The sequence below is a fragment of the Haliotis asinina genome, chromosome 7 (genome assembly GCF_037392515.1).
Source record: "Haliotis asinina isolate JCU_RB_2024 chromosome 7, JCU_Hal_asi_v2, whole genome shotgun sequence".
In the NCBI taxonomy this organism is placed as follows: domain Eukaryota; kingdom Metazoa; phylum Mollusca; class Gastropoda; order Lepetellida; family Haliotidae; genus Haliotis; species Haliotis asinina.
Genome location: NC_090286.1, coordinates 13,789,421 through 13,815,289, shown reverse-complemented (window position 1 = coordinate 13,815,289; position 25,869 = coordinate 13,789,421). Strand labels below are relative to the sequence as shown.

The 25,869-nt window shown below is 39.2% G+C and overlaps 2 protein-coding genes across 3 annotated transcripts in view; one reads left to right on the top strand and one right to left on the bottom strand.

Moving 5' to 3' along the window:
* LOC137290588 (uncharacterized) overlaps positions 1 to 25,869 on the top strand; it is a 67,359-nt gene that overhangs the window by 23,786 nt on the left and 17,704 nt on the right. Inside the window, exons 7-25 of one of the 2 annotated variants that reach the window (XM_067821630.1) lie at positions 2,434 to 2,511; positions 2,909 to 2,957; positions 3,296 to 3,374; positions 4,051 to 4,153; positions 4,946 to 5,019; positions 5,360 to 5,462; positions 5,891 to 6,009; positions 6,714 to 6,805; positions 6,958 to 7,046; positions 7,315 to 7,434; positions 7,778 to 7,913; positions 8,399 to 8,430; positions 8,824 to 8,890; positions 9,168 to 9,294; positions 9,884 to 9,919; positions 11,455 to 11,638; positions 12,017 to 12,211; positions 12,620 to 12,724; positions 16,042 to 16,068. In XM_067821630.1, the coding sequence (XP_067677731.1) occupies positions 2,434 to 2,511; positions 2,909 to 2,957; positions 3,296 to 3,374; positions 4,051 to 4,153; positions 4,946 to 5,019; positions 5,360 to 5,462; positions 5,891 to 6,009; positions 6,714 to 6,805; positions 6,958 to 7,046; positions 7,315 to 7,434; positions 7,778 to 7,913; positions 8,399 to 8,430; positions 8,824 to 8,890; positions 9,168 to 9,294; positions 9,884 to 9,919; positions 11,455 to 11,638; positions 12,017 to 12,211; positions 12,620 to 12,724; positions 16,042 to 16,068 (1,815 nt within the window). The remainder of the gene's footprint in view (positions 1 to 2,433; positions 2,512 to 2,908; positions 2,958 to 3,295; positions 3,375 to 4,050; positions 4,154 to 4,945; positions 5,020 to 5,359; positions 5,463 to 5,890; positions 6,010 to 6,713; positions 6,806 to 6,957; positions 7,047 to 7,314; positions 7,435 to 7,777; positions 7,914 to 8,398; positions 8,431 to 8,823; positions 8,891 to 9,167; positions 9,295 to 9,883; positions 9,920 to 11,454; positions 11,639 to 12,016; positions 12,212 to 12,619; positions 12,725 to 16,041; positions 16,069 to 25,869) is intronic. The other variant, XM_067821631.1, reaches the window with a different exon arrangement.
* On the bottom strand, positions 23,101 to 25,283 carry LOC137290591 (putative ankyrin repeat protein RF_0381). Its single transcript, XM_067821633.1, has one exon. The coding sequence runs from the start codon at positions 25,281 to 25,283 to the stop codon at positions 23,913 to 23,915; it is 1,371 nt and encodes a 456-aa protein (XP_067677734.1). The 3' UTR covers positions 23,101 to 23,912.

The following is a 25,869-nucleotide window of genomic DNA, read 5'->3' as shown; positions in this document are numbered from 1 at the left end:
AAATGGTTCGGAAATATTACTGACACTTCCATGTTAATTCCCTCAGGAGTGAGATGGTTGGGAAATATTACTGACACTTCCATGTCAATTCCCTCAGGAGTAAAATGGTTTGGAAATATTACTGACACTTCCATGTTCATTCCCTGAGGAGTAAACCAGTTTGGAAATATTACTGACACTTCCATGTTAATTCCCTGAGGAGTAAAACGTTTTGGAAATATTACTGACACTTCCATGTTAATTCCCTCAGGAGTAAAATGGTTCGGAAATATTACTGACACTTCCATGTTAATTCCCTCAGGAGTAAAATGGTTCGGAAATATTACTGACACTTCCATGTTAATTCCCTCAGGAGTGAAATGGTTGGGAAATATTACTGACACTTCCATGTCAATTCCCTCAGGAGTAAAATGGTTCGGAAATATTACTGACACTTCCATGTTCATTCCCTGAGGAGTAAAACAGTTTGGAAATATTACTGACACTTCCATGTTAATTCCCTCAGGAGTAAAATGGTTTGGAATTATTACTGACACTTCCATGTTAATTCCCTCAGGAGTGAAATGGTTCGGAAATATTACTGACACTTCCATGTTAATTCCCTGAGGAGTGAAACAGTTTGGAAATATTACTGACACTTCCATGCTAATTCACTCAGGAGTAAAACAGGGTGGGAAATATTACTGACACTTCCATGTTAATTCCCTGAGGAGTGAAACAGTTTGGAAATATTACTGACACTTCCATGTTAATTCCCTGAGGAGTAAAACGGTTTGGAAATATTACTGACACTTCCATGTTAATTCCCTCAGGAGTAAAATGGTTCGGAAATATTACTGACACTTCCATGTTAATTCCCTCAGGAGTAAAATGGTTTGGAATTATTACTGACACTTCCATGTTAATTCCCTCAGGAGTGAAATGGTTAGGAAATATTACTGACACTTCCATGTTAATTCCCTGAGGAGTGAAACAGGGTGGGAAATATTACTGACACTTCCATGCTAATTCACTCAGGAGTAAAACAGGGTGGGAAATATTACTGACACTTCCATGTTAATTCCCTGAGGAGTGAAACAGTTTGGAAATATTACTGACACTTCCACGTTAATTCACTCAGGAGTAAAACAGGGTGGGAAATAGTACTGACACTTCCATGTTAATTACCTCAGGAGTGAAACAGTTTTCAAATATTACTGACACTTCCATGTTAATTCCCTCAGGAGTAAAATGGTTCGGAAATATTACTGACACTTCCATGTTAATTCCCTGAGGAGTGAAACAGTTTGGAAATATTACTGACACTTCCATGTTAATTCACTCAGGAGTAAAACAGGGTGGGAAATAGTACTGACACTTCCATGTTAATTCCCTCAGGAGTGAAATGGTTAGGAAATATTACTGACACTTCCATGTTAATTCCCTCAAGAGTGAAACAGTTTGGAAATATTACTGACACTTCCATGTTAATTCCCTCAGGAGTGAAACAGTTTGGAAATATTACTGACACTTCCATGTTAATTCCCTCAGGAGTGAAATGGGTAGGAAATATTACTGACACTTCCATGTTAATTCCCTCAGGAGTGAAACAGTTTGGAAACATTACTGACACCTCCATGTTAATTCCCTCAGGAGTGAAACAGTTTGGAAATATTACTGACACTTCCATGTTAATTCACTCAGGAGTAAAACAGGGTGGGAAATAGTACTGACACTTCCATGTTAATTCCCTCAGGAGAGAAACAGTTTGGAAATATTACTGACACTTCCATGTTAATTCCCTCAGGAGTGAAACAGTTTGGAAATATTACTGACACTTCCATGTTAATTCCCTCAGGAGTGAAACAGTTTGGAAATATTACTGACACTTCCATGTTAATTCCCTCAGGAGTGAAATGGTTAGGAAATATTACTGACACTTCCATGTTAATTCCCTCAGGAGTGAAACAGTTTGGAAATATTACTGACACTTCCATGTTAATTCCCTCAGGAGTAAAACAGTTTGGAAATATTACTGACACTTCCATGTTAATTCCCTCAGGAGTGAAACAGTTTGGAAATATTACTGACACTTCCATGTTAATTCCCTCAGGAGTGAAATGGTTAGGAAATATTACTGACACTTCCATGTTAATTCCCTCAGGAGTGAAATGGTTAGGAAATATTACTGACACCTCCATGTTAATTCCCTCAGGAGTGAAATGGTTAGGAAATATTACTGACACTTCCATGTTAATTCCCTCAGGAGTTAACCTAAGTCACAAAATATTCCATACAAATGAAGTAGGGGATTTTCCATTTTGCAAGCTTTCTCTTTTTCCCCTCTCTTCATTATTTGCATCTTGTAAATCCAATGTCCCTACTTTTTTAAGTGGTATATTAATGACCTACTGTGCCTTGAATCTGAACTCAGCATGCCATCCAACATTTCAGAGACACAAGCTGGGGAGGGAATGGTTTATACCTAGTGCATTGAAGAAAATACAGGTGACTGGGATCTTCGGGGAGAAGGTAGGTTTTGGGGGCAGTTCAATATGGGCAACTCCTGAAAACATTATGGCTATCAAATAGTCATGTGGTAAAAATGACACTAACTATGATAGCATGTTGAAGAGGTAGTTATAGCTGAACAAAAATGTCATTGCATAATGGCTTGTATTATGTTGGAGTTTACCCAAGGAAATGTCCAGGTGTGTACACTCAGAAACTGTTCAACGTTAAACTTTCTGCAGATCTTGAATAGAGCATGTGACATAACATAGATGAAATTGTATGTGTTATTCTATCTCAACACTATATCACTGTGTCAATCAGTGGTTTATCTGGTCCAGACTTGGAGTATAGCATTAAACAACAAACAAACCATCAGGAAACAAGTTATGAACCAGCATTTTTTGTTTTATTCCAGTCTAAACATCTGTTAACAAAGTTCCCTATAAATGCTGTTCATAATATAGGTGAGTTCTGTAATTAGTTGTGCGAATAGTATATCTGATCTCTATGATATAACATTATACTTATCCCGTGATAACAGAAGATTGTTCACAGTGGTGCAAAACCACACTCACTTCTATTGTATATGCATCAGAGATGTTTGACGCAGAGTCCAGGTTAACAGATGCATTTGTAGTAAAGAAATGTTCAACATCTCCTTAGACACTGTTTCTTAGTTCACAAAATATCTGAATGAGATATTTGTACCAAACCACTTTTTACATGAGATTAATGGGGATTAATTGAGAAAAACCTGCTTACTGAGAAGTTATTCACATGGTGTTTATGTTTTTCTTTCCAGAAATTGATCAAAGGAGACTTAAGTACTTAGCTTTCAATTTACAAGAGGACCTGACATTAGAGAGGAAGTACACTAAAAGGTTTGTTGCTGCACAGGTTACTGTATTGATATGCTGTCAATTTGTCCAAAGGTAAGAAATGTCTCCTCAACCCCTATTATTTTAAATAAAACATTTTTTACAAAGAGATTTTGAGATGGTGACACGAGCAGATACTGAGTTATGTGGGACGTTGATCTATTTTTCACATCGTCCACAAACAAAGGGAGGCTGCCTAGTTTCAGGAAACACTGTTCTTGTCCTGTAGGTGCCATAGTATGTACATTATGGCATTATGTCAAAGGTCAAGGTCCCCTTTGAAGTACTTGTTCAACAAAGTTACAATGTAAATTCACTTTACACAATCTCGACTGTTATTATTCCTATCATTGTAACATGTTGGTGAGGCTTGGTAATTACTGTATCTTACATTTGTTAGTTTAACACTGCATTCATCAGTGCCACAGTTATATTAAGGCGATCTGTAAATATTGAGTCTGGGCCAGATAATCCAGTGATTGACATCATGAGCATGAATCTGTTTGATTATTAATGCATGTGTCAACCGAGATGGCCAAGTCTGACCTCCTGATCCTGTTAATCGCCTCATGTGACAGGTAGGATTTCTGATGATTATGTTTAGGTGTATACTTTCAAACACCTCTAGTTAAAATGTTGTGATGTGTTGGATAATGTCATCTTTTTTTTATTTGTGCAGGGACTTCCAGGTGCTGCGTTATCGCCGGACATTCCTGGAGGACCTGCTGGACATCCGGCCCAGTGACCGGGAGAGATGCAATATGTTGCTGCTGCTACTAGTGGTAAGAGTCACAAGTCTGTACAGCCATACATATGTGTGTCCTATTTCTGGTTAATGTGATATCTCATGAACTGTTACACCCAATGGCTTAAAATTTGACAACAGCCTACTTTGGGGGATTATGCACACACCAGTTGATTTTTTTTACCTTGAGCATATTTTCAAGGTCACCCTGACACTTTGACTGCTTTTTTAACTCTTGTTGAGGTGATATCTCATTCACTGTTGTACCCAGTGTCTTCGAAATTGATGACAGCCTACATTGGGGGATAATGCAGACACCAGTTGATTTTGGTGACCATGACCTTATTTTCAGGGTCACCATGATGCTTGTTCATTGTAACCACTGTCCTCAATTTTGTTGGCAGTCTACATTCAGTGATTATCCAGGCACCAGTCATTTCACGCATCTTGAGTGAACAAAAAGTAAAAAGTAGTGAATATGTTAAAAATATTTCATTTTTCTTTAGGGACAGGTGACATTGCCATATTAGTGGCAAACACTTGTTTTGATAAGTTTCGAGGCAGTTATTTATTTTTTTTCCAGTTTTTAAGCTGGTACTTCGATATTTATGGCCTCTTCAATGATTTCTTACAGACTGGTCTGGAAGCTGATCAGGGAAGTCTTATTGGTGCAAGGTGTTAATGACAGGAAATACTGTTGACTCCAATATCCATCATACTATGTTAATCCGTCTACCTGTTAAAGGGAAATAACTCTTGTGCCTTTGGCTCTTGTACTTTAATATGTTTTGTTTAATGTTTTGTTTAGTACATGCATGTATTGTTTCAGGCATCCCTAGAGTTTGTGATGCCCACACACCTTGTGAAGGAGACACTGGACACAGCCAAGCTGGGGAAGATAGGGTATGTTTACACCTTGATGCTTTGGACAGTGTTGTTGTCTTCAGGAGTTGACATTCACTTGGTCTTTGGTTTAGTCAGGATCTGCCGACAATGGGTTTGAGCTCATAGATTAAACTTGATTATGATCTCTAGAAGGTCAGAAGTATGGCTTTGTAAGTTACACAAAGGAGAAAACTTCAACAATCTGTGTCACTTGTAGTGTGCCCACACACATTATTGTGAATTTAATTCTTTCTATTTAGCGGCTATCTCACTTGTCCAGATAAAACAAACATACAGTGATAGAAATGGAATGTGTGATTATATGAGAATTAAGCCTGTCTGTCTCACTGACTGACAGGAAGGTGTATACCATGGACCTGTTCCTGCTGCCCAAGGATGTGCGGTGTCAGGTGGTGGGGATTCTGCTGTCGGCCATCAAGGTGGACAAGGACATCAGGGAGGTCAGTCATACAGGACAGTTGTAGCCACTACAGACAGAGAATTGTGAAATGTTATGGGAGAGTCCACCAACTAGTACGAGCCAAACTGTTTTCTGGTTATAGACTTTGACATTATGTAATGTATAAAACAGGTCTATTTGTAAAAGTTTTATATTATCAAACCTATTTAATCTCTGAACTTTGATCAGATGCTTGTGTTCCAGTCTGAACTAAAAAACATAACAATCTAGTGCTAGAACACATTTCAGCCATGCCTTTTTGCAATAGAAAATAGGGAAAATTAGGCACACCTGTAAAGTTCCATATCACATGTCGCTTGAGTTATAAGACGAGTTATGAAAGGCCAGTGGGTAAGAATTTTACTCATGTCTTAACTTGATTGAGCAAGACTCCTCCAAGCTGTGAAGTGTTAGACTGTCTGTTGTCAGGATGGAGGACTGTACGACCGCTTGTACCTGTGCCTGTTCTACACCGTGGCAGAACTCACCAGACTCAGCCAGTCCAACTCCAAAGGGGACTCGCAGACTACTGGCAAGATGCACAACATGTAAGATGGAAACCATCCTGTGTACAATTTCATCAGGATGTTTGATGATAGTGACAGAAAAGATCACACCAACATGCAAGTTTAAATTACTAGTAATTACTAGCAAACCAATAATGACGAATAATGACGAATACCAATATCAGTATTACACATGCACGGTTATGGTCAGTTACATTTCCGGTATTTTTTCACCATGGTGTTTGACATTAATAAAAAGGACAGCAAAAGGAACTTCTTCACAGTAACAAACGTAACTGAAAATTAAAGATAAAATTATAAACTCTATAAAAAAATCTTTCACTTAGTTCGGGAAATGATCCATGACTTGTATGAAAGCAAGTTCATGTTCGCAAGTTCATTAACTGAGTCATTGCCTATGCATCTACTGGTTATGTGTGGTATAGAAAATTCTGTTTCATTAATGTAACAAACAGCAGAGTAATTCTGTAAATACCGCTTAAATATGGCAAATATGTGTTCACTACCCAGTACAGACTTTGGGTATGTACACCTAGGACATCAGCTCTTTTGTATAAGTTGACTTGTGATGTAAATTGATTTCTGTCCAGAAAAAACAAACATACGAACTTTGTTAGGATGATGTGGTCCAAATAGAGACCCATGTCTGTGAAATACATAATTCCAGGATTATTTCCAGCATGGGTTTGGTGTGCTGACTTCGATGAAATGTTTTGATGTTTCAGCTACCGGGATTACAAGTGTCTGCTGGCATCAGAGATTGTTCAACTGATGTGTATTGTCCCAGCCTTCTTTGAGTATATGCAGAAAGATGTTGGTGAGTCTATAGTGTCAGTTGTTGGAAGAAAAGAAATGCAGAAAACGGCAGGAAAAACAGAACTTTTAAAAAAAGTAAAGTATCATCAGTAATTTACATCTTAATATGATAAAGTGTGTCTTCATGTTATTTTTATTACTAATAATTTTCAGGGGTGATGAACTTGGTTACCACGGGAACTGGAGACCGAAGCATTATTGGAAAAATTACTCAACTGGCAGAGAGCTACAGGACTGAGGGGGTATGTAGCACGCATTTGTCTTACAATGGAACTGTTAATGAATACTATGAAGCAAGCGTGTAAGAAAGGGTTCTTGTTGACTGAGATCAAGTCCACACATCCACAGATGAGGACACAAATAATCAAATATTTTCAGATTCCATTATACCCTTGAATGATGCAGAAATTAACAATAAGGGGAGGCAACTCCTCCTACCTTGACAGAAAATAATAAGTGGATAACTTTTGCCCATTCTACTGTAAGCAAGTCTTCTGATTCTGTTTGCAGAGAGATGTGCGGGCGTTGTATGAGGACATTGCTGAGATTCTGTTACAGAAAGTTCAGGAACAGACCATGAATCTCACCAACAAATCTCCTCGAGAGCCAGTGAGCGATAAAGTACTGAGTGTGAGTCTAACACTGGTCCATGACATGCTTCCTTTATTTTGTAGATTTGATAACTGTTCATAAGCGTTGCACCTTGTTACATTATAATACTCATTATTACGCATATACAAGTTAACTTCTGTGCACATACTAGCAGTTAAACACCTATAACATAGTACAAGGCACCAAGGAGATAACACAACAAACAGTGTACTTCTCATAGACTGTTCTTAAAGTGAATGAGCCATTGTTGGGAGACTACTGACCTCTGCACATACACTGTGAGTTGATTTTATTGTGTGGCTTAAGTTAGGTGTCCAGAACCACATTGAGTGAATGAATGACCTAAACCTCCAACTTGCAGACATCTGGGTCCGTGAAGAGAGCCAAGACCCCTGTGGACGTGTCGGAGTACCACATGAAAGGGGTGACCAGCCCCGACTCAGACCCTCCTGTAGTCCAGAGTCACACACCCAGGAAACACACTCACAAATTTCCACGTAAGTTACCGTAGTCATCGTCATCGTTGCCACCGGCGCCACCATCGTCGTCATCATCATCATATCTGTAGGTGATGTTTCTTAAAGTCTCTTACATAATCAGGGACATTAAGGGACCATAATACATAAAAGACGTAGTAGATATGATGGTGAACAAGATGACTGAATCTACAATGAATCAACATGAAGGTCATAAATGTCTATCTATACTTGTGTATTGTGTTGGTGACACATGTATCCAGAGCATGTTTGTCTGCTTTCTTGTGCTAGGTGACTATTTTAAGACCCAGTTTGTAATGACTCAGTGATAGTACTAAGCCGCAATGGTATATTGATAATACATAGAGACACTGATGATATAACCAAGATCTTTATTGATAAATTCTTTATTAATTCTTTGACACACAAACATTTGCTGTGCTGTCGATAGCCTACTACATTCACAAGATCACAGTGATTCAATTAATGTTGTATTATTGTTTCAGATTTGGGAGATGTCTTGTTGCTAGGACCACAGGTTGGTACATATACAGTCCTTCAGTCAGGTCAGAATAAGTTGGTTGTTTTCATCCATGGTCATGTCTGGTTGTTCGTCAGCCTTCAGTTCATGAACTTAAGGAAGTTGTCAGACCTGTGAGAATGTAAAAGTTGGAGATATTCTCCAGATTTAATTCTCATCGCGATGTGGAAATAAAGCTTGGATATAGGTGTCTGTGTCAGGGGACATCTAACTGTGGGTGTTAATACTGACTACATAAGTTTGCTGTTTGTTTTGATCCAGAGGGAGGAACATCCTGGTTTAGTGGACTTTCATCAGATATCGTTCAGTACATGATTTGATTGGGTTGAAATGTACCTTAGATCTTTTATCAGGCTTGAGCTGATTTATATTCAGATTTATATTTTTCAGACAATAGGAAAAGTCATATCTTTACCCCAGCCATTCCTGGCACTGGTAGCCATGGATGCAGTCCCAGGTTAGTGAGGTCATCAGAACATGAAGAATGGGTAACTAAGATATGGTTCCTGTAAATATTCCAATGCTGAGCCAAGTACCTTTGTGATATGTATTAACAACAGGTCATTCAAACTGATTCAAGTATGCCCTACAAGCAAGTTCTCTCATGCATGTTGTACAGTCACAGGAAAGTGATACACCTGTATTAGATATGTCAGTTACTAATGTCTGTCGAACACCTCTGCTAAAGTCATGCCATAGCTTGATATGCACTGACTGTCTTCCAATGATTACAGTGTCCAACGGTGCAATGGTCAGCAAGCTGCGTGACTCCGATGACCACTACACATACGTCAACATGAAGCAGCTGGAGTGGGATGTGCAGTATAACCTGTGGAAACCTTTGGGCACTGTTGGGGACAGGTGGGTACATGGTGTGGTAGGAGACATGTGAGGTGTAGGGAGATGCAAGGGGTAGGGAGATGTGAGGGGTGGGGAAATGTGAAGGGTTGGGGGATCTAAATGGTGGGGAGATGTGAGGGGTGTGGAGACGTGAGGGGTGGGGAGATGTAAGGGATGGGGAGATGTGAAGGTGAGGAGATGCGAGGGTTGGGGAGATATGAAGGGTGTCGAGACATGAGCGATGGGGAGATGTCAGGAGTGAAGAGATGTGAAGGGTGAGGAGATGTGAGGGTGAGGAGGTGTGAGGGGTGGGGAGATGAGAGGAGTGGGGAGATGTGAGCAGTGGGGAGATGTGAGGAGATGTGAGGGGTGAAGATATTGAAGGGTGGGGAGATTTGAATGGTGCTGAGATGTGATTGGTGGGGAGATTTGAGTGGTGAGGAGATGGTGATTGGAGACTTGAGGGGTGGGAAGATATTAGAAAATCTAAATCATATGAACAAATTTTACAATATGAGTTTATTAAACATTAAATGTTTGTATAACTTTTGTAGCAGTATGAACAAGTAGACACATTAGTGACGTTTTGTTGAACATGTTCACATTTCAGCATCACACCACATGTGCTCAGACAACTACAGGAGAGGTGATTAAGTGTAGCCAGCTTATAATAATACCTTACATCTCCTGTAGGCATCATGAGCTCTTGTCAGTCCTTGATAGTTGGCTGTTGGATGTAGCTAGCGTCTAACCAGGAGCATGGTAGTTCTTGTCTCACCCTGTGCTTGTCCCTTGTACTATGATCATTGTAATTAGTAAATAAACATATCACTTATTTTGTAAACGACTGAAACATTGTTGAAATATTCATATCAACAGGGTGGAACAGGGAGATAAGTTTGTCACAACTTAAATCATTTTGATCTCACTTGTTATTCCTGTGACATGTTTATGGAGCTAGAGAGCCTATGTTGTGATGTACATTGAGATGTCAGTGTAGTCCTTGGACACTAAAGTATCACAATGCTAATGTCTGACACTAAAGGCTGCTTGTGTGTGGGTATGTGTACCATCTTAATATGACTCAAAACTTCCTTTGAAACTGATGTATGAGATCATTGTTCATGTTCAGCTTTGTGTTTTACATACTCTTTTCTTGCAAATTTAAACTTTCAACACCCAGGGCGCATTATAGGGAATATATTTGTTCTGAAATGTTGATGATTTATGGTTACTAAGTATGACTTGTATATTTCAGTAGATTTGCTTTTTGTAGTTAGTTTATACTTACCCTGCTTGAAACAGTCGGTGTATAGTCAGGTCACCTCACACACATAATGTACTGATGTATCACTGAGATATGTGATCTAGTTACAACAAACAGTTACATACTCCATTATTCATCCATGTGTCTCACCATCAGACGCCTGTGAAGATCCAGGTTAGAATTGGTCTTCAGTTACCAATGCTTGTTGTAACAGGTGACTAACGGGACCGGGTGGTCAGACTTGCTGACATGGTTGACACAATTCATTGTATCCCAATTGCATAGATCAATACTCATGTTGTTAACCATTGGATTGTCTGGTCCACAGTTGATTTGTTACAAGCTGCCTTCATATAACTGGAATATTACTGACTATGGCGTTAAACAACAATGCTCACCTCAAGATACACTAATGACCCATGTATCTCATCACCAAATACACATTTGACCCATGTGTCTCACCACCAAACATAACATTGACCCATGTGTCTCACCACAAAATACACATTTGACCCATGTCTCACCACCATAGATAACATTGACCCATGTGTCTCACCACCAGATACCCTATTGACCCATGTGTCTCACCACCAGATACCCTATTGACCCATGTCTCACCACCAGATGTAATATTGACCCATGTGTCTCACCACCAGATACTCTATTGACCCATGTGTCTCACCACCAGATACACTATTGACTCAATGTGTCTTACCACCAGATACCCACTTTTGATGCATGTGTCTCACCACCAGATGTAATATTGACCCATGTGTCCCACCACCAAATATACATTTGGCCCATGTGTCTCACCACCAAATACACATTTGACTCATGTGTCTCACCACCATATTTAACATTGACCCATGTGTCTCGCCACCAGATACCCAATTGACCCATGTGTCTCACCACAGATACACAATACAGAGTACAGACGAGATGCGGAAGGAACTTGAGCGACGGGCAGCGATTATCTATCATACATCACGGCCCAACTCTCCTGACAGTGCTATGCTGGAACCCCCAGCACGGGAACCTACCCCCCTCATCTACACCAGCTACAGGCCAGACACGCCTCTGGATACACCCAAACCAAAGGTAGGTCATCCACTATCCTGTTGTTTAAAGATGGCAGCTTGTTAGGTCTAAATTAAAATATTGCCAATCATGAAAGATAGTACAGTGGAGTTACCTCAGTACTTGCTGTCATCTGGGATCCATTATGTTTGAGTAAACATATTTATGTAACATGGATGCCATTTCCAGTTGACAATGGCACAGGGAGTGGCATCTCTGGGTGGTGAAGGTCTAAAACCTAGTTCACTTTGTATCAAGCTGACAAAGTGGGATATACCTCAATTACTGTTCAAAGCAGCAGTCAGGCTGACTCAAACACAAGTGAACAAAATATGTTATGCTGGTTTGCAGAGAACATTGTTCAATGCATGACCGTATTTGAGCAGCAGCCCTCTACAGTTGCAGAGTCACCGCCCACCAAGGCCAATGTCATCCATCCTAAAGGAGAAGCTGGACTTGAAACTGGACATGAGCCACAGAGCACAGTCAGCCAGGATTGTGCGAGACCAGTCTAAGCACACAGCATCGGCAAGAGCAGCACTGGCAGCATCACATTCAGCACATCATCTCAACAGGCAGGACAACTTCTCCAAGGTGTGTCACTTGTGGATAATCAGTGTGTACAGATTCAGTATAGCTGCTGTAGGATGACTTCTTAGTAACAAAATACGCTACCCAATATTCATGTGTGGAACTCTCAGGAGAAACATCATCAGTATGAAGACATGAATCACTCACAGAGACCTGACCTAGTTTCAACTGAGCCATCTTAGTGCTAAGATGATTGTAATTACTAAGCTATTACATAGACTTATGATACACATAGCGATAAGATCACTTGGTAGAACCAGGCCCACAGACTTACTCATTACAGGCTCATTGTTTTTGCAAAACTGACTGACCAGGAGGCTGTAAATCTGACCCTTTAAATGTATTAAGGGCTTTAGACTATTGTATATTCTTCAGTGAATGTAGGTAACTGGTGTTTGGTTTATTTCTCAGGCATTACAAAACAGGAAGAGTATGACAGCAGTTCGGCAGATACTGGATGACTGTGTGAGTCTGGCAATGGACATCGGGGATGGGGATGCAGAGGAGGAGGTGGAGGTAGGTGCTGGTCTCGCATATACAGGGGACATACCTTCAATATATGTTACAACAGATACAGGACATGTCTAGATTTTCAGGAGCAGTAACGGGAGATAACTGTCATGAACTGTTAGGGGAGATAACTACATCATGACCAAAAAGGGGACATATGTTATAAATTTACTTATGCTTATGGTATATTCTCATGCTGCGTACCACTTTACCTACTGATGTTTACATAAAACCATGGAACTACACCCAGATCCCGTTAGTCGCCCCTTAAGACAAGCATAGTTGCCTTTTATGGCAAGCATGGGTTGCTGAAGGCCTATTCTACCCTGTACCTTCACGGACCCACTGGTTACAAGGACTCTGTTTGGTGAAATGTTTTTTGTGCCAAAGCAGACTCTCAGGCTAATTTGATGACTTGTTGTCTGCACATCCTTCTTTGTCTAGGTTTTAGAAGACAATGATTTGGACAGTCAGATAGCACAATCCTGTTTAACATGTAACGCTAAACTATGATACCAAATATTTTGACAAGAAAGTAATTAAGGATTAAAAGTGAACATTACTGTCATAGTAATGTAGATTCATTTGAGATGGTGAGGAGAGATGGGCTCCATTGCATGGCATAACTCACGGTGTAACTGAAACAACGGATGAACCACATCAAGCTTGGGAGGGATTGTACTAATTGAAACAAATACCTGAAGGTTCATGGTACACAACACTCCCTACCTGCTACTTTCACCATGTGGCTCAGTGTTCATATTGCATACTATACCAAGGGTAATGGGGGTAGCTTTTTGGTTTGTGTGTTCGCTTGTCACACCAAAGACTGGGAATCTATTTCCAAAATGGGTACATTGTATGTAGTCCATTTGTGGTATGCCAGTCATGATTTGCTGGAATATTGGTAAAAGTGGTGTAAAACCTTACTATATCATGTAACATACACATATAAATACTGTGCATCATGAAATTAATGCTTCTTCATATTTTTGTAAGTATGTACCCTTGGACTATAATGTATCTTGATGTTATTAAGGGCTGCTTTACCTTAGTCTGGAAATGTCTTTCATAGAATTCCATGTTAGTGTTTAGGTTATCATTTGCTGACTGCACAGTGTTTGTTTCAACTGCTTGTATTTGAACTTCCATCAATTCTAATCTTTTAATGTTTTCTATATGTTAGTACTAGGTAACAATCTATGTTGAAATGAGTGTCACCAACAATGGTCGTACCAACAGGTGGTTATATGTATATTTCAAAACATTTCAAAGAAAAGTTACATGACCACATTGTTAATACGTCGAGTATGTGTTATTTTAATTTATGGCTGGCATGACTTTTGCCTGCTGTCGCCAGCATCTAAGGGGACAATGTAAGTCCAACTAGGGTCTACATATAGAGTCACAATAATCTCTAGTATGGTTATCTGCCTTCAGTGGCTGGCGATCTATAGCATAGAGTCTTTGAAGGGCATTTGGCAGTGATACACATAAAGACAAGAGTTAGGGTTTTTGTATGGATGACAACTTTATTGTGAAGAGTCACAATGTTTCCATGTATGTTCTTACTTCTTCATCAGGTGAATGAAACAACCGAGTACAGCCAGCTATGTATGTACATGTAGGAACAACAACAGTGTGACAAAGGAAGCCAGTAGTTACTTGGTAGATGGACAGAAGTAGAAGCCAGGGGTTGTTAACCCAGACATGATTGCTAAGATAAACAATAGGAAGATAAACACTAGGAAGCCAGATGGGGCGGGGCATAATGGAAGCCAGGGAGTGTTAATCCAGGTGTGGCTGGTGTGGTAACAAGTGGGAGTGGGCCTTGGTAGTATGTACAAGGATGAACAGGGCAGCAATGATAATGAAATTATCCCAATATTAAGTCCCAAGCTCTAGGGGGATATGTTCCTTGGTCACGGTGGAGAGCTGGTCGGCTTCTTCTGATGTCTATAACCTCTTTCAGTTTCCTTTGCCGCCAGTTGCTGTTGTTGACAGATAGTGCCTTGGTGGCTTCCCATATGATTGTGTGGTCCTGGTTCTTGCTGTTGTGTTCTGAGACAGCAGATTTGAGGTCAAGTTTGTTGATGGACGCTCTGATTGGTTGAAATTTCGTTCATGATTGAGAATTGTGCAGTGTGGTCAAAAAGGTCGATTTAAGGTAATTAAAAATCGAAATGAGTAGTTTTAATGACAGAGTTTCATTTATGACAATGCCAATGGGTGATTTATGTATTTGCACCCCCTTGAATATATGTGATCTTTAACAGTGAATGTGGGTCAGTGGGATAGCCTAGTTGTTAAAGCGTTCACTTGTCATTTCGAAGACCCAGTTTCGACTTCCCATGAATTGTTACTCATACATTCAACCACTGTTTGTCTGGTCTGTCTAACAGGGCTGTGTACTGGGTAGATGGCTACGATGTGTGCCATGGATTGTCACTCATACCATCAACCTCTGTTTATCTGGTCTGTCTAACAGGGCTGTGCACTGGGTAGATGGTTACGATGTGTGCCATGGATTGTCACTCATACCATCAACCTCTGTTTATCTCGTCTATCCGACATGGCTATGTACTGGGTAGATGGTTACAATGTGTCCCATGGATTGTCACTCATACCATCAACCTCTGTTTATCTGGTCTATCCGACACGGCTGTGTACTGGGTAGATGGCTACGATGTGTCCCATGGATTGTCACTCATACCATCAACCTCTGTTTATCTGGTCTATCCAACACGGCTATGTACTGGGTAGATGGTTACGATGTGTCCCATGGATTGTCACTCATACCATCAACCTCTGTTTATTTGGTCTATCCGACACAGCTTTGTACTGGGTAGGTGGCTATGATGTGTCCCATGGATTGTCACTCATACCATCAACCTCTGTTTATCTGGTCTATCCAACACGGCTATGTACTGGGTAGATGGCTACGATGTGTCCCATGGATTGTCACTCATACCATCAACCTCTGTTTATTTGGTCTATCCGACACGGCTTTGTACTGGGTAGGTGGCTACGATGTGTGCCATGGATTGTCATTCTATCCAAGCCAAGTTATTTATGATGCTAATAGAGGTGTAGTGAATTAGTTATGGTTCAGACATAGAGCAAAACAATGTTCACTCAGTATTGAACTTGTGCGTTTTAAAATTACATACAATTTACTCATAGTATGAACTATGATGAAATTTCCAGAATTTTTCATCAGATTTTTGTAGATAGTTTTCAGTACTGTGTAAATGAAGAACATTTACAGGTTCATTAATGTTTGAGACATATATGATTAAAATATGCTGATCCAACATTTTCAGATAAGAGCCACTGTGACAACAAGCCGAGTATGTATACCACACGCTGTATGTCTGTGCTTGTTTAGCCCTGTTAGGGTAGTTTACTTTATTGTAGTTTTAGCTTAGAAGTTCATATTTGTCCTCATAAATCACCATCCACTGTAGCATGTGTTGTACAGTGAAACTGAAATGAATCTCTGTTGTATTGAATGTTCCATAGGAGGTTACATCACAGTGAGTGTCCAGTCATTTTATTAGCCATTTGTGTGAAGTCACAACCAAGAAAATGTATAGTGTGCTGTATATTTTTATGGGGTAGTAAAAAGAGTAATTTACATTTTTAGTAAAGAAAAGCATTGGGTTTTGTATATAAATATTTTAGTTACATTCAGTTTAATGTAAGAGTAATGTTATAGTTCAGACAAGGACATTTCTTTTACTGTTGATAATTGTATTACTGTGTGCAAATGTATGTCTTTATTTAGTTGTAAAAACTGAATAATGTATGTAAACAAAATTTCCTTTTGAAAATATACCATCTTACAAATATTACTCCACAAATATACAAGTGGTAGTTTGACATTGTCAGTTGTTGATTGTGAAGTCTTGTACTATTAAAAATGGATGGTAGTTTGAGATCAGTTGTAGATCGTGAAGTCTTGTACTACTAAAAATGGTTGGTAGTTTGAGGTCAGTTGTAGATTGTGAAGTCTTGTACTACTAAAAATGGTTGGTAGTTTGACATTGTCAGTTGTAGATTGTGAAGTCTTGTACTACTAAAAATGGTTGGTAGTTTGAGATCAGTTGTAGATTGTGAAGTCTTGTACTACTAAAAATGGTTGGTAGTTTGAGGTCAGTTGTAAACTGTGAAGTCTTGTACTACTAAAAATAGTTGGTAGTTTGACATTGTCAGTTGTAGATTGTGAAGTCTTGTACTACTAAAAATGGTTGGTAGTTTGAGATCAGTTGTTGATTGTGAAGTCTTGTACTAATACAAATAGATGGCAGAGTGGTATCAGTTGTTGATTGTGAAGTCTCTTTTATCTACTGTCTATAAATCTGTTGTTTCTATCATGTCTATCTGTTTCATCTACTGTCTGTCAGTTCCATCTCATTTGCATATTGTCTATGAAGTCTATCTTTTCATATACAGTGTTGCATCTAGGCCATGCGATAGCGGGATTTCCCCCCCAGTAATGTACACCTCCTGCAAAAAAAATGACCTGTCACGCAGTTTAAGTCACAAAGTACCTATCATATTTAATTGTGTCAACTCACACACTTACATAACATATGGAGCTCTTGGACGCATTCATATATCACAAATCAAAATCCTCTTTAATACATACATAGACAAGATTGTGAATCATGTTTAATTCTTCCGTTTGTTAAACCAAACCAGTTTCATCATTCGGTATCTTTTCATTACAGATACCCAAATTGGTTTCCTCACATATGTCCATTTTTGGTTTTGCATACATTAATGTACGGTATAATCCGTAGGTTTTCTCCAGCCAATCATGTGATGCCTATTAAGTATTTGTAACTACTCGTCTCTTTCCGTGACCTACAACAAGACGCTTTCCGGAATGACGCGAGTAGTTAGGGCGACGTTCGTCATTTCTTTAGCTTGATGATTGGTCACCACCACGTGTCAAACTAAAAATAGTCTGGCACACCAAGGGTATACTTCAGAATGAGGTAACAGCACAAACAATACACTGAAGGTGCTGTCACATAATCCTTAGTTGTAATTATATATATTTTACATGTATAGACCTGCAATAAACAATGCTAGATCATAACAGTTCCAGATGCAATATTTTCCCGATCACTATATCAGATTTCATGCCGGAAATCACTGACAGATCGTGTTGGGGGTACCTGTGCACAACTGATTGCTATTTCCAGCTCAGTATGCGAGACAAATACTCACAGTAACTTTTCCCTGCTACAAACTGGCTTTTTTCCTAAAAAATAAGCTTATCGAGTGTAATATCAGTATAAGTATAGGTATGTGGAAAGTCTCTCAATTGTTTCATCCACTGACATCGCTTCTTATTCATTGTAAGCTAGTATGGGCAATTTCATTGGCTGATACTCGGAGCTGTCAGATTCTATATATATATTGTTTTGAATTACATGATAAAGAAGCAATGCATGTTTAATTAGAAGAAGTTCACAAACATGACTGACGGTAGGAAAACCAACAAACTTAGTGACTTCTTCAGTGTCTTGGGAAAACAAACAACAAAACGACATCTTAATATTGGCTCAGAAGTTCAACAAAATTGCACTGAATCTGTTAGCCGTGACCATGCTGTTAGACTTAATGGGAATGGAACCAAATGCGAACGTGTGACTGCTGATACGATTACTACAGAAGCAGCAAGTCTAAATAATACTGAACATGATCCAGACAAAGTGGATCAGTTAATGACAATCCAAATTGAGGGACCCAGCTCCAAGGAATTTCCTTTTGATGCTGCTATTGCAGCTCGGCGAAGTAAGAAAGAAAGACGCATATTTCGAAAGTGTTGAGCCAGGTAAGAAATCTCATGTGAAGAGTTAAAGGTCACATGCAACCAAAAAATCAAACATAATTAAAGCACATTTATCACTTATTCATGACATATAATATATATTGCTGCTTTTAAAAAAACAAATAAACAAATAAATTCAAAAGTGCAATATTTTGTACTTGGGCTTACTTCCCCCGAAACAAAGCCCTCGGGAGACCGAACCCAGTCATAGCGGGTGGATATGCACTCAAGTGTAACGACGGCTCCCGATTGGCTGTTTCATTTGCTGATATGCTGTGGGTTCATTGTGTGTACAGAAAGATGATCTGTTTGATGGGCATTTTAGAAGTATAGCCAGTTACAAGAAAGTAAGATTCTTTATGGATAACAACTTCTTTTTGTGTACTTGATGCGTCGTTTCAGTATGGATCCATATACTGTTGTCAAACAAAATCATATACACGAAAAGAAGTCGTTATCCATGAAGAATGTATACAGAGATGTTGGGTTTGGAAAATACATGTTCTCTGAATTTGCGCTCGATCCAATAAAAAAATCACGTCAGTAGAGATGGTAAACTACTGCATGGCTGGAATCTGTCATTCGTCCAAGTACAAAGCAGGACTTGAAGCTGACAAGAGTTTGCACCAGTTTCCGTCAGATCCAGTCATCCGAAAAAAAATGAATGTAGTTTGTTTGCAACCCACAGACATAAAAACATGTCATGTGTATCACACGTGCCTAATTACAAAATGTGGCAGACACGGGACTCGGGTGCACGAGTCATAAAGCAACTTATTTTCTTTATGTCGTATAGTCTGATAGGTGTTAAGTTCAAATTGCACGTGGTCAATGATTGAAGCTGTGTATTGCATGTTGTCTTTAGTAGACAGGCAGACAGACATATAGGTGTGAATAAACCAGACACTGAGCTTTCTCTGTGACAGTGACTGCTTATCTCAATCAACAAGTTGTTTTACGTAACGAGTAGATTATTTACTTGTTTGTGTACACAACCAAGATTAGACTACTGCTCATGACCTCACACGCTGGGCATGCATACTGTTTCAAGCTCTGCGAACCTATTCACTCCACATGCGTTATGGACGCAGCGCAGCACAGCTGTTGAAACCAGTTTTCCCCCCAGCGCTGGGGGGAATTTAGTGAAACGTTTGAACTCCGATTTCGCGGGCTTTTTTTTCATCGCGTTTTTTTTCAACTTTATAGGTTGAATTGGCATTTTTTATGATTTGTCTCGGTAAATGCATACCGGAAGGTACCAGAATCTGCAAAGTTGTGTTTACGTTGCATGTGACCTTTAAGCATGTTTATGACAGCTTCAGCATTATAGTAAATAAATATCATTAGTCAGTGTGTGATCCCCCCTTTTTGGTGTCAGGTCCCGCTCTTTTGTAACAGTTAAGGGGGATGTCCCCCTTAATCTCAAATTCCTGAATGCAACACTGATATACTATCAGTCATGTCTGTCTGTTTTATCAACTATCAATCAAGTGTATTTCTATTACATACTGTCTATAATAGTGTCTATCTTGTTTACCTGCTATCTGTCAAGTCTGTCTGTATTTTCTACTGTCAAGTCTATTGGTGTTGCATACTATCTGTCATGTCTATCTGTTCTATCTGTTTTGTCTACCTGTTTCATCTATTATGTTTCAAGTCTTTCAATTTAATCTGCTGTCTATGAAGTCTATGAGTTCTGTCTACTGACTTTCAAGTGTATTTGTTTTATCTACTATCATTTCTATCTCTTTCATTCGCATTGTTGTCTATCCTGTCTATTTGTTTTGTCTACTGTCCATCTTGTAACTGATTCAGAATTATGCTAATGTCAGTAATAAATATTTAACTTGTCGGAAACTTTGACCATATTTGATATTGATACTTTTGGCATGCATGTACAGCTGAAGTCCTCTGATTCATTTGTGTGGGCTGATTTCCAGATTCACTTTTACAAAGTATTTGTACATACAGAACTGACTTGTCAAATCAGTTGATAATCACACAACAACAATGCTAATTGAGTATTTGTGCTGAAACACACAGTTTCAGGATCAGAGTCACAAAGGTAGTAGAGAGGGTCAAATAAGCCGCACAGAGAAACTTGAGAGTGACAATCAGAATTGGATTCTAATTCATTCTATATTCAGAGTTGACAGGGATGACAGATTGACAAGGAAAGAAGTACAGTGTAACTGGACACACAATCTCGTCTGTCTCACAGTCCCTGAACCATACCAGTTTCCCTTCCACACAGTTCCTTCTGTAGTGCAAAAAGCCTATGTGAATTAAATCCAAATTTCCATAGGTTTAGAATCTGCGAGCTCGTTTGGGCTTTAAATGGATTTTGTTGTTTTGGTGAAATTATATATGTTAAGAGACGTAAGTGTTTGTTAATTGGAGCACCAGTAGTGCTAAGGTTGTCTGTCTCCCGACTACTCATATCACACTACAACATGGCAAAGAAGAGCCCCCTTGTTGTGATCAACTGCAGCAATAACAAGAATTGGTCTACTTGTGACATGGGATCTCCCCTGTATGTTCCACCAACAAAGACTTACTTTGTAGATCAGATGTCTATGCTACAGCTAGGATCAGTCTAACTGTCTTGTCATGCAACAAACACTCAACATAAGGGGAAGAGAGATACAGATTTAGTTCTTAGTATTTCTGCATGGTTAATGAGCTATCTTTAAGTCTTATCACAGGTCCTTCAAGTGATGGTTCAATTCACGTATGATCATATTTCATGTCTTTGTACAATGACACACATTTGCTCATTTTGGCGGCCTCTTCAAGCCTCTTTGTCTATACTTGTGTGTCATGACTTGTCAAGGGAGTGGGGGCGATCCAGTCTTTGCCCAAACACTCAACCACTGACATTGACCAGTTTATTGTTCATCAACCCCTGGTGCAGATTCCTTCATGTCATGTGTACATTTCTTATTGTGTTTACCTGCCTTCTTAAGTTGTAGGTGGCAATCCAGACGTGGTCTTTGCAGTGTTTGAGCTCTTATAGCTGCCATGTCTGTGGAATTATGGTTAGTAGAATGTGAGAGGGGTTGTATGTACATTTCATGGTGTCAGTGCACATGCCACGTGCATGTCACGTACATAGCTGTGTTTTCAACATGTTTGCTGTTAGTTTACAGGGACTTCTGTCATGTTTATCACACATACTTAAAGATGATATATAATTAGTATTGACAGCTGCATGCTGTAATGTGTGTACAAAATATTCAAGCATGTGGTTTGGTCACATAACATGTTATTGAACCTGCTGTACAATTAAACTCTGTTGTGTGGTAAGTGCCAACAAAATTCACATTTGTGGAAGAGGTCAAGTCGAGGTTAATGACATTAGGGGGTCACCAGGGTGGGCCATGGAGATAAGTGATGGAGATAAGTGACAGCAGTGGGGGTGGGGGGCTCTATCACTATTGTGAGTGAGTCATTTCAGTTTTACATTGCTTTTAGCAATAGTCCAGCAATATCACATCTGTGGACAGCAGAAAAGGGCTTCACACCATGTGGGGCATCAAACACAGGCCTTCAGTGAAACAAGCGAATGCTTTTCCACTATGCTACACCACCTTTGTGCTTTTAAATATGTAATGTAAATATATATACATTATTATGAGACTGTCCAATCATAAATGTGTGATAACCTTAGACAGGAAAGTTGAGATAGGTGGGGAGTCAGCAATGTTTGATGCAGTCTTGAGATCAAGTGTTAGAAGTTGGATGTAACTAAATATGAACTTTAGATTTTCATCCAACACCAAACAGTACATTCATTTTTTATATACTGTTTTCTTTCCAACACACAGCATGTGACCATTTTTATCCATTGATATTTAATCTTACCTCAAGCCAGACAGTCCATGAAAACTGTCACTAATCAAGCTGCTATGTTGTGTTTATTAGAATAACAAACCATATTAAAACTAATCAAGCTAGGAGTGATTTTGTTAGCGTATGTGAAGTGTTGTAAACTAGTATTTAAACTTTGGCCAGCATTCAAACAACCTTTAAATAACGTTATTTTGTTATTACTAGAGATACATGTATTCAGGGCAGTGGGGTGGCCTTGAAGTTCAATCATTCACTCATTACACCAAATACCCAGGTTCATCTCCCCAATTGTTACGTTGGAAAATATGACAGGAATATCCTGTGTGGTAAGAAAATGACTGTTTTGTTGCTGTAATAAAGCTAAAAGCAGCTTAAAACAATAGTGACCTGATACTTGATTTTAAGTGTGAGTTAGTTCTGCTTGATAGATGTGAAATTATTCCCTGAGCTTCCACCTTGCCAAACAACTTGCATTATGAAATGCATGCTCCAGGAGAAGTAAATAGATTCATTAATTTATCAGTCCTCGAAATATTGCTTCCCTGTAAACAAGCCTATTATAAGCAAGCATGGCTTATGTTAAGATGAGATACTTTCCTTTAGATGGTTGTTTCTATGAACATTATCTCCTGGGACTAAAGACAGGAAAGAAGAATGTTCAGACAAAAAATTAATAAAAAATACATTTTAGAGGAATATTTATTATGTAAATATACAGATGCTTACAGTTCATCATCCATATGGAGTACATGAATAAACATAACAAAAGTTGTGAGAGGTTTTATATAAAACTGCTGGTAATATAGATGCCCAACAGAAGATAAACATTGGAGGATCACATCCATGTAATGATAATAGTTGACAGGTTTTTTAGGGGGTGGGGGTAAACAATAAATCAAACATTATTCATTTGGAGCAACAGCTCAAGTCTGACAACATGGAGACATACTGGCTTTATCCATATATTCCTATATAATCAGGTTTCTATCTTACAAGCAAATCTTTAAGGTATGAATATTTAAGCATATCCAAAATAAATATAATAACAAATGAATAAATCATATTTTATGCCAAACAGTTGTCAGTGTATCATTCGTTATGTTTCTAATACGAACTGATTTTGATTCAATACAAAGACCACTTAAGTTGGACTCCTTTAGATCAGGTTGTCACAAATTACTGTACAGAGTATATTTTGTTTTCTGGTAATTGTGTCTTATTGATTTTACTAGCCCAAACAACTACATTGTCAACACTGGGGTCTAATATGAGCATTCAGCTTGAAGTAAGCCATGGAAAAAATCATATTATTTTATAGTCCCATGATATAAGTTAAAGAGTTAAAGATTTCACTATGTTGTAATACTGATTGAAATAATTTACCTGAAGAAAACAGTACTTCTATGGTATTTCTATGGAACAGACTTATTGCCTTAAAACATCAACAGTAGTTGATATTCTGTCACACCAGCAGGTCTACCAACGTCCCTGCTCTCATCATCCAATAGTCTGAGCTGCTGCTGCAGCAGCTGCCTCTAGTGATCGTTTCCTCTGTAACCGAGCCTGCATCCTCTCATATGAAGCCTTCACCTCTCCTGTCTCGTCATAGTCAAATGGCACTTTGTTGTCCTCATCTGTCACGGTAATACGTGCACCGGCTCGGATAAGATACTTTGCTACTTCAATATGACCATTCTGGATGGCCATATGTAGAGGTGTCATCTGTCGGGTGTCGGAGTCATTTGCATTTGCCCCATATCTCATTAGTAGTCTTGCACACTCCATGTTGCCAGACTGGGCAGTGTAGTGAAGGGCGGTCAGACCATGCAGATCATGAAGGTTGATGTTTGCACCTGCTTGAATTAGAATTAGAGCTACGTTGAAATTTTCTTCCTGGACAGCAATATGCAAAGGGGTTTTGTTGTTTATTGTTAGGATGTTTATATTGCTTGTGTATCGCAAAAGCAGATTTGTGGTCTCTGCTCCACCACACAGTGCTGTTAAATGGAGAGGAGATTTTCTGAAATTTGTTGTCAGTGTTGCATCTGCTCCGTTTTCAAGCAGAAGTGACGCAAGTTTGAGGTTGTTGTCAGCACATGCCAAATGGAGAGGTGTTCGGCCCAGCAGCTTTTCCTTGGTGTTGATGTTCATTGTACTTCTCTTGATGATCATTTTGGCCATGTCCATGAACTTGGCCATCACTGACAGATGGAGTGGCGTCATCCCGCATCTGTCCCGAATTGTCACATCTGCTCCTGCATGTATCAGAAGCTTGGCCATTTCTGTGTTCTTGCACAAGAGTGCTGTATGAAGGGGAGACCTCTGTTGCTCATCCACCGAGTTAATGTCACATCCACTGTCAATCAGCAGCGTGGCCATCTTTGTGTTTCCTTTAACCATCACAAGATGTAAAGGTGACCTTTCCTCTCTGTCTTTGGCATTGACGTCTGCTCCATATTCGATCAACAGCTGAACAGCTTGTAGCCTGTTTGCAAAAGTTAATTTGTGGAGGAGAGATGTTCGAGATTTCCTGGACAGCAACATATTCACATCTGCACCACATCGCATCAGGAATTTGGCAGTTTCAACATTTCCATAGAACAGTGCTACGTACAAAGGGGTGAAACCGAAATTGTTCCTTGCATTTATGTCCACTCCCTTGTCCAGTACTAACTTGATGAGTGATGGTTTATGTCTTTGAGCGAGTATGTGAATTCCTGTATTTCCATTGCTGATAATTGTGGAGCAGAGTTCACGGCTGTCTTTCCCATAATGCTCCAGTGCTTCACGAATATCACTCTCACTTCCTGCGATGATAAGTTTGGCAAATTGTTCTGCCAACTTTTCAATCTGGTCGTATTTCTTCATATTGAGAACAGGATATACAACAATTGACTTACTCCAAGTATATGTGTTTGTACACTATAACCCATTAACTATCTTGAATGATTGAGAGCTTAATCTGTGTATTAACACCTGTATACACACAAGGATTTGATATGATTCCAGATCAGTTAGTGATTTTCTTTGATATTGACATGTTTGTATAAGACATGTATACCAGCTCTGCAGTGGTAGAATATTTCTCCTGATGTTGATGTTGAGAGAGTTGTCTGGGGCAACATCAATCCATATAAGTGTCCTGTCTGTAACGTCATCAGCTATCCTCTTGAGTTGCATCAGTCACCTTTCTCAGTAGCATGGTTGAATCTTTCATTCACAAATTTACTCCAGAAATTAAGAAAACACAGAGCTTACACTTCTTTGTCCAGTAATCCTTTTCACATTTCATAATGTTGATTTCCCTGTTTCAGTAATGGACATCTGTGTCTTCTCAACTCCACAGACTCTGACGCTATGTATACCAGCTTTACTTTAATCCATAAAACTGTTGGCAGATATTTATGATATCTGTATAAGACAACATAAGTATCACCTAGACTTGAGATCACTT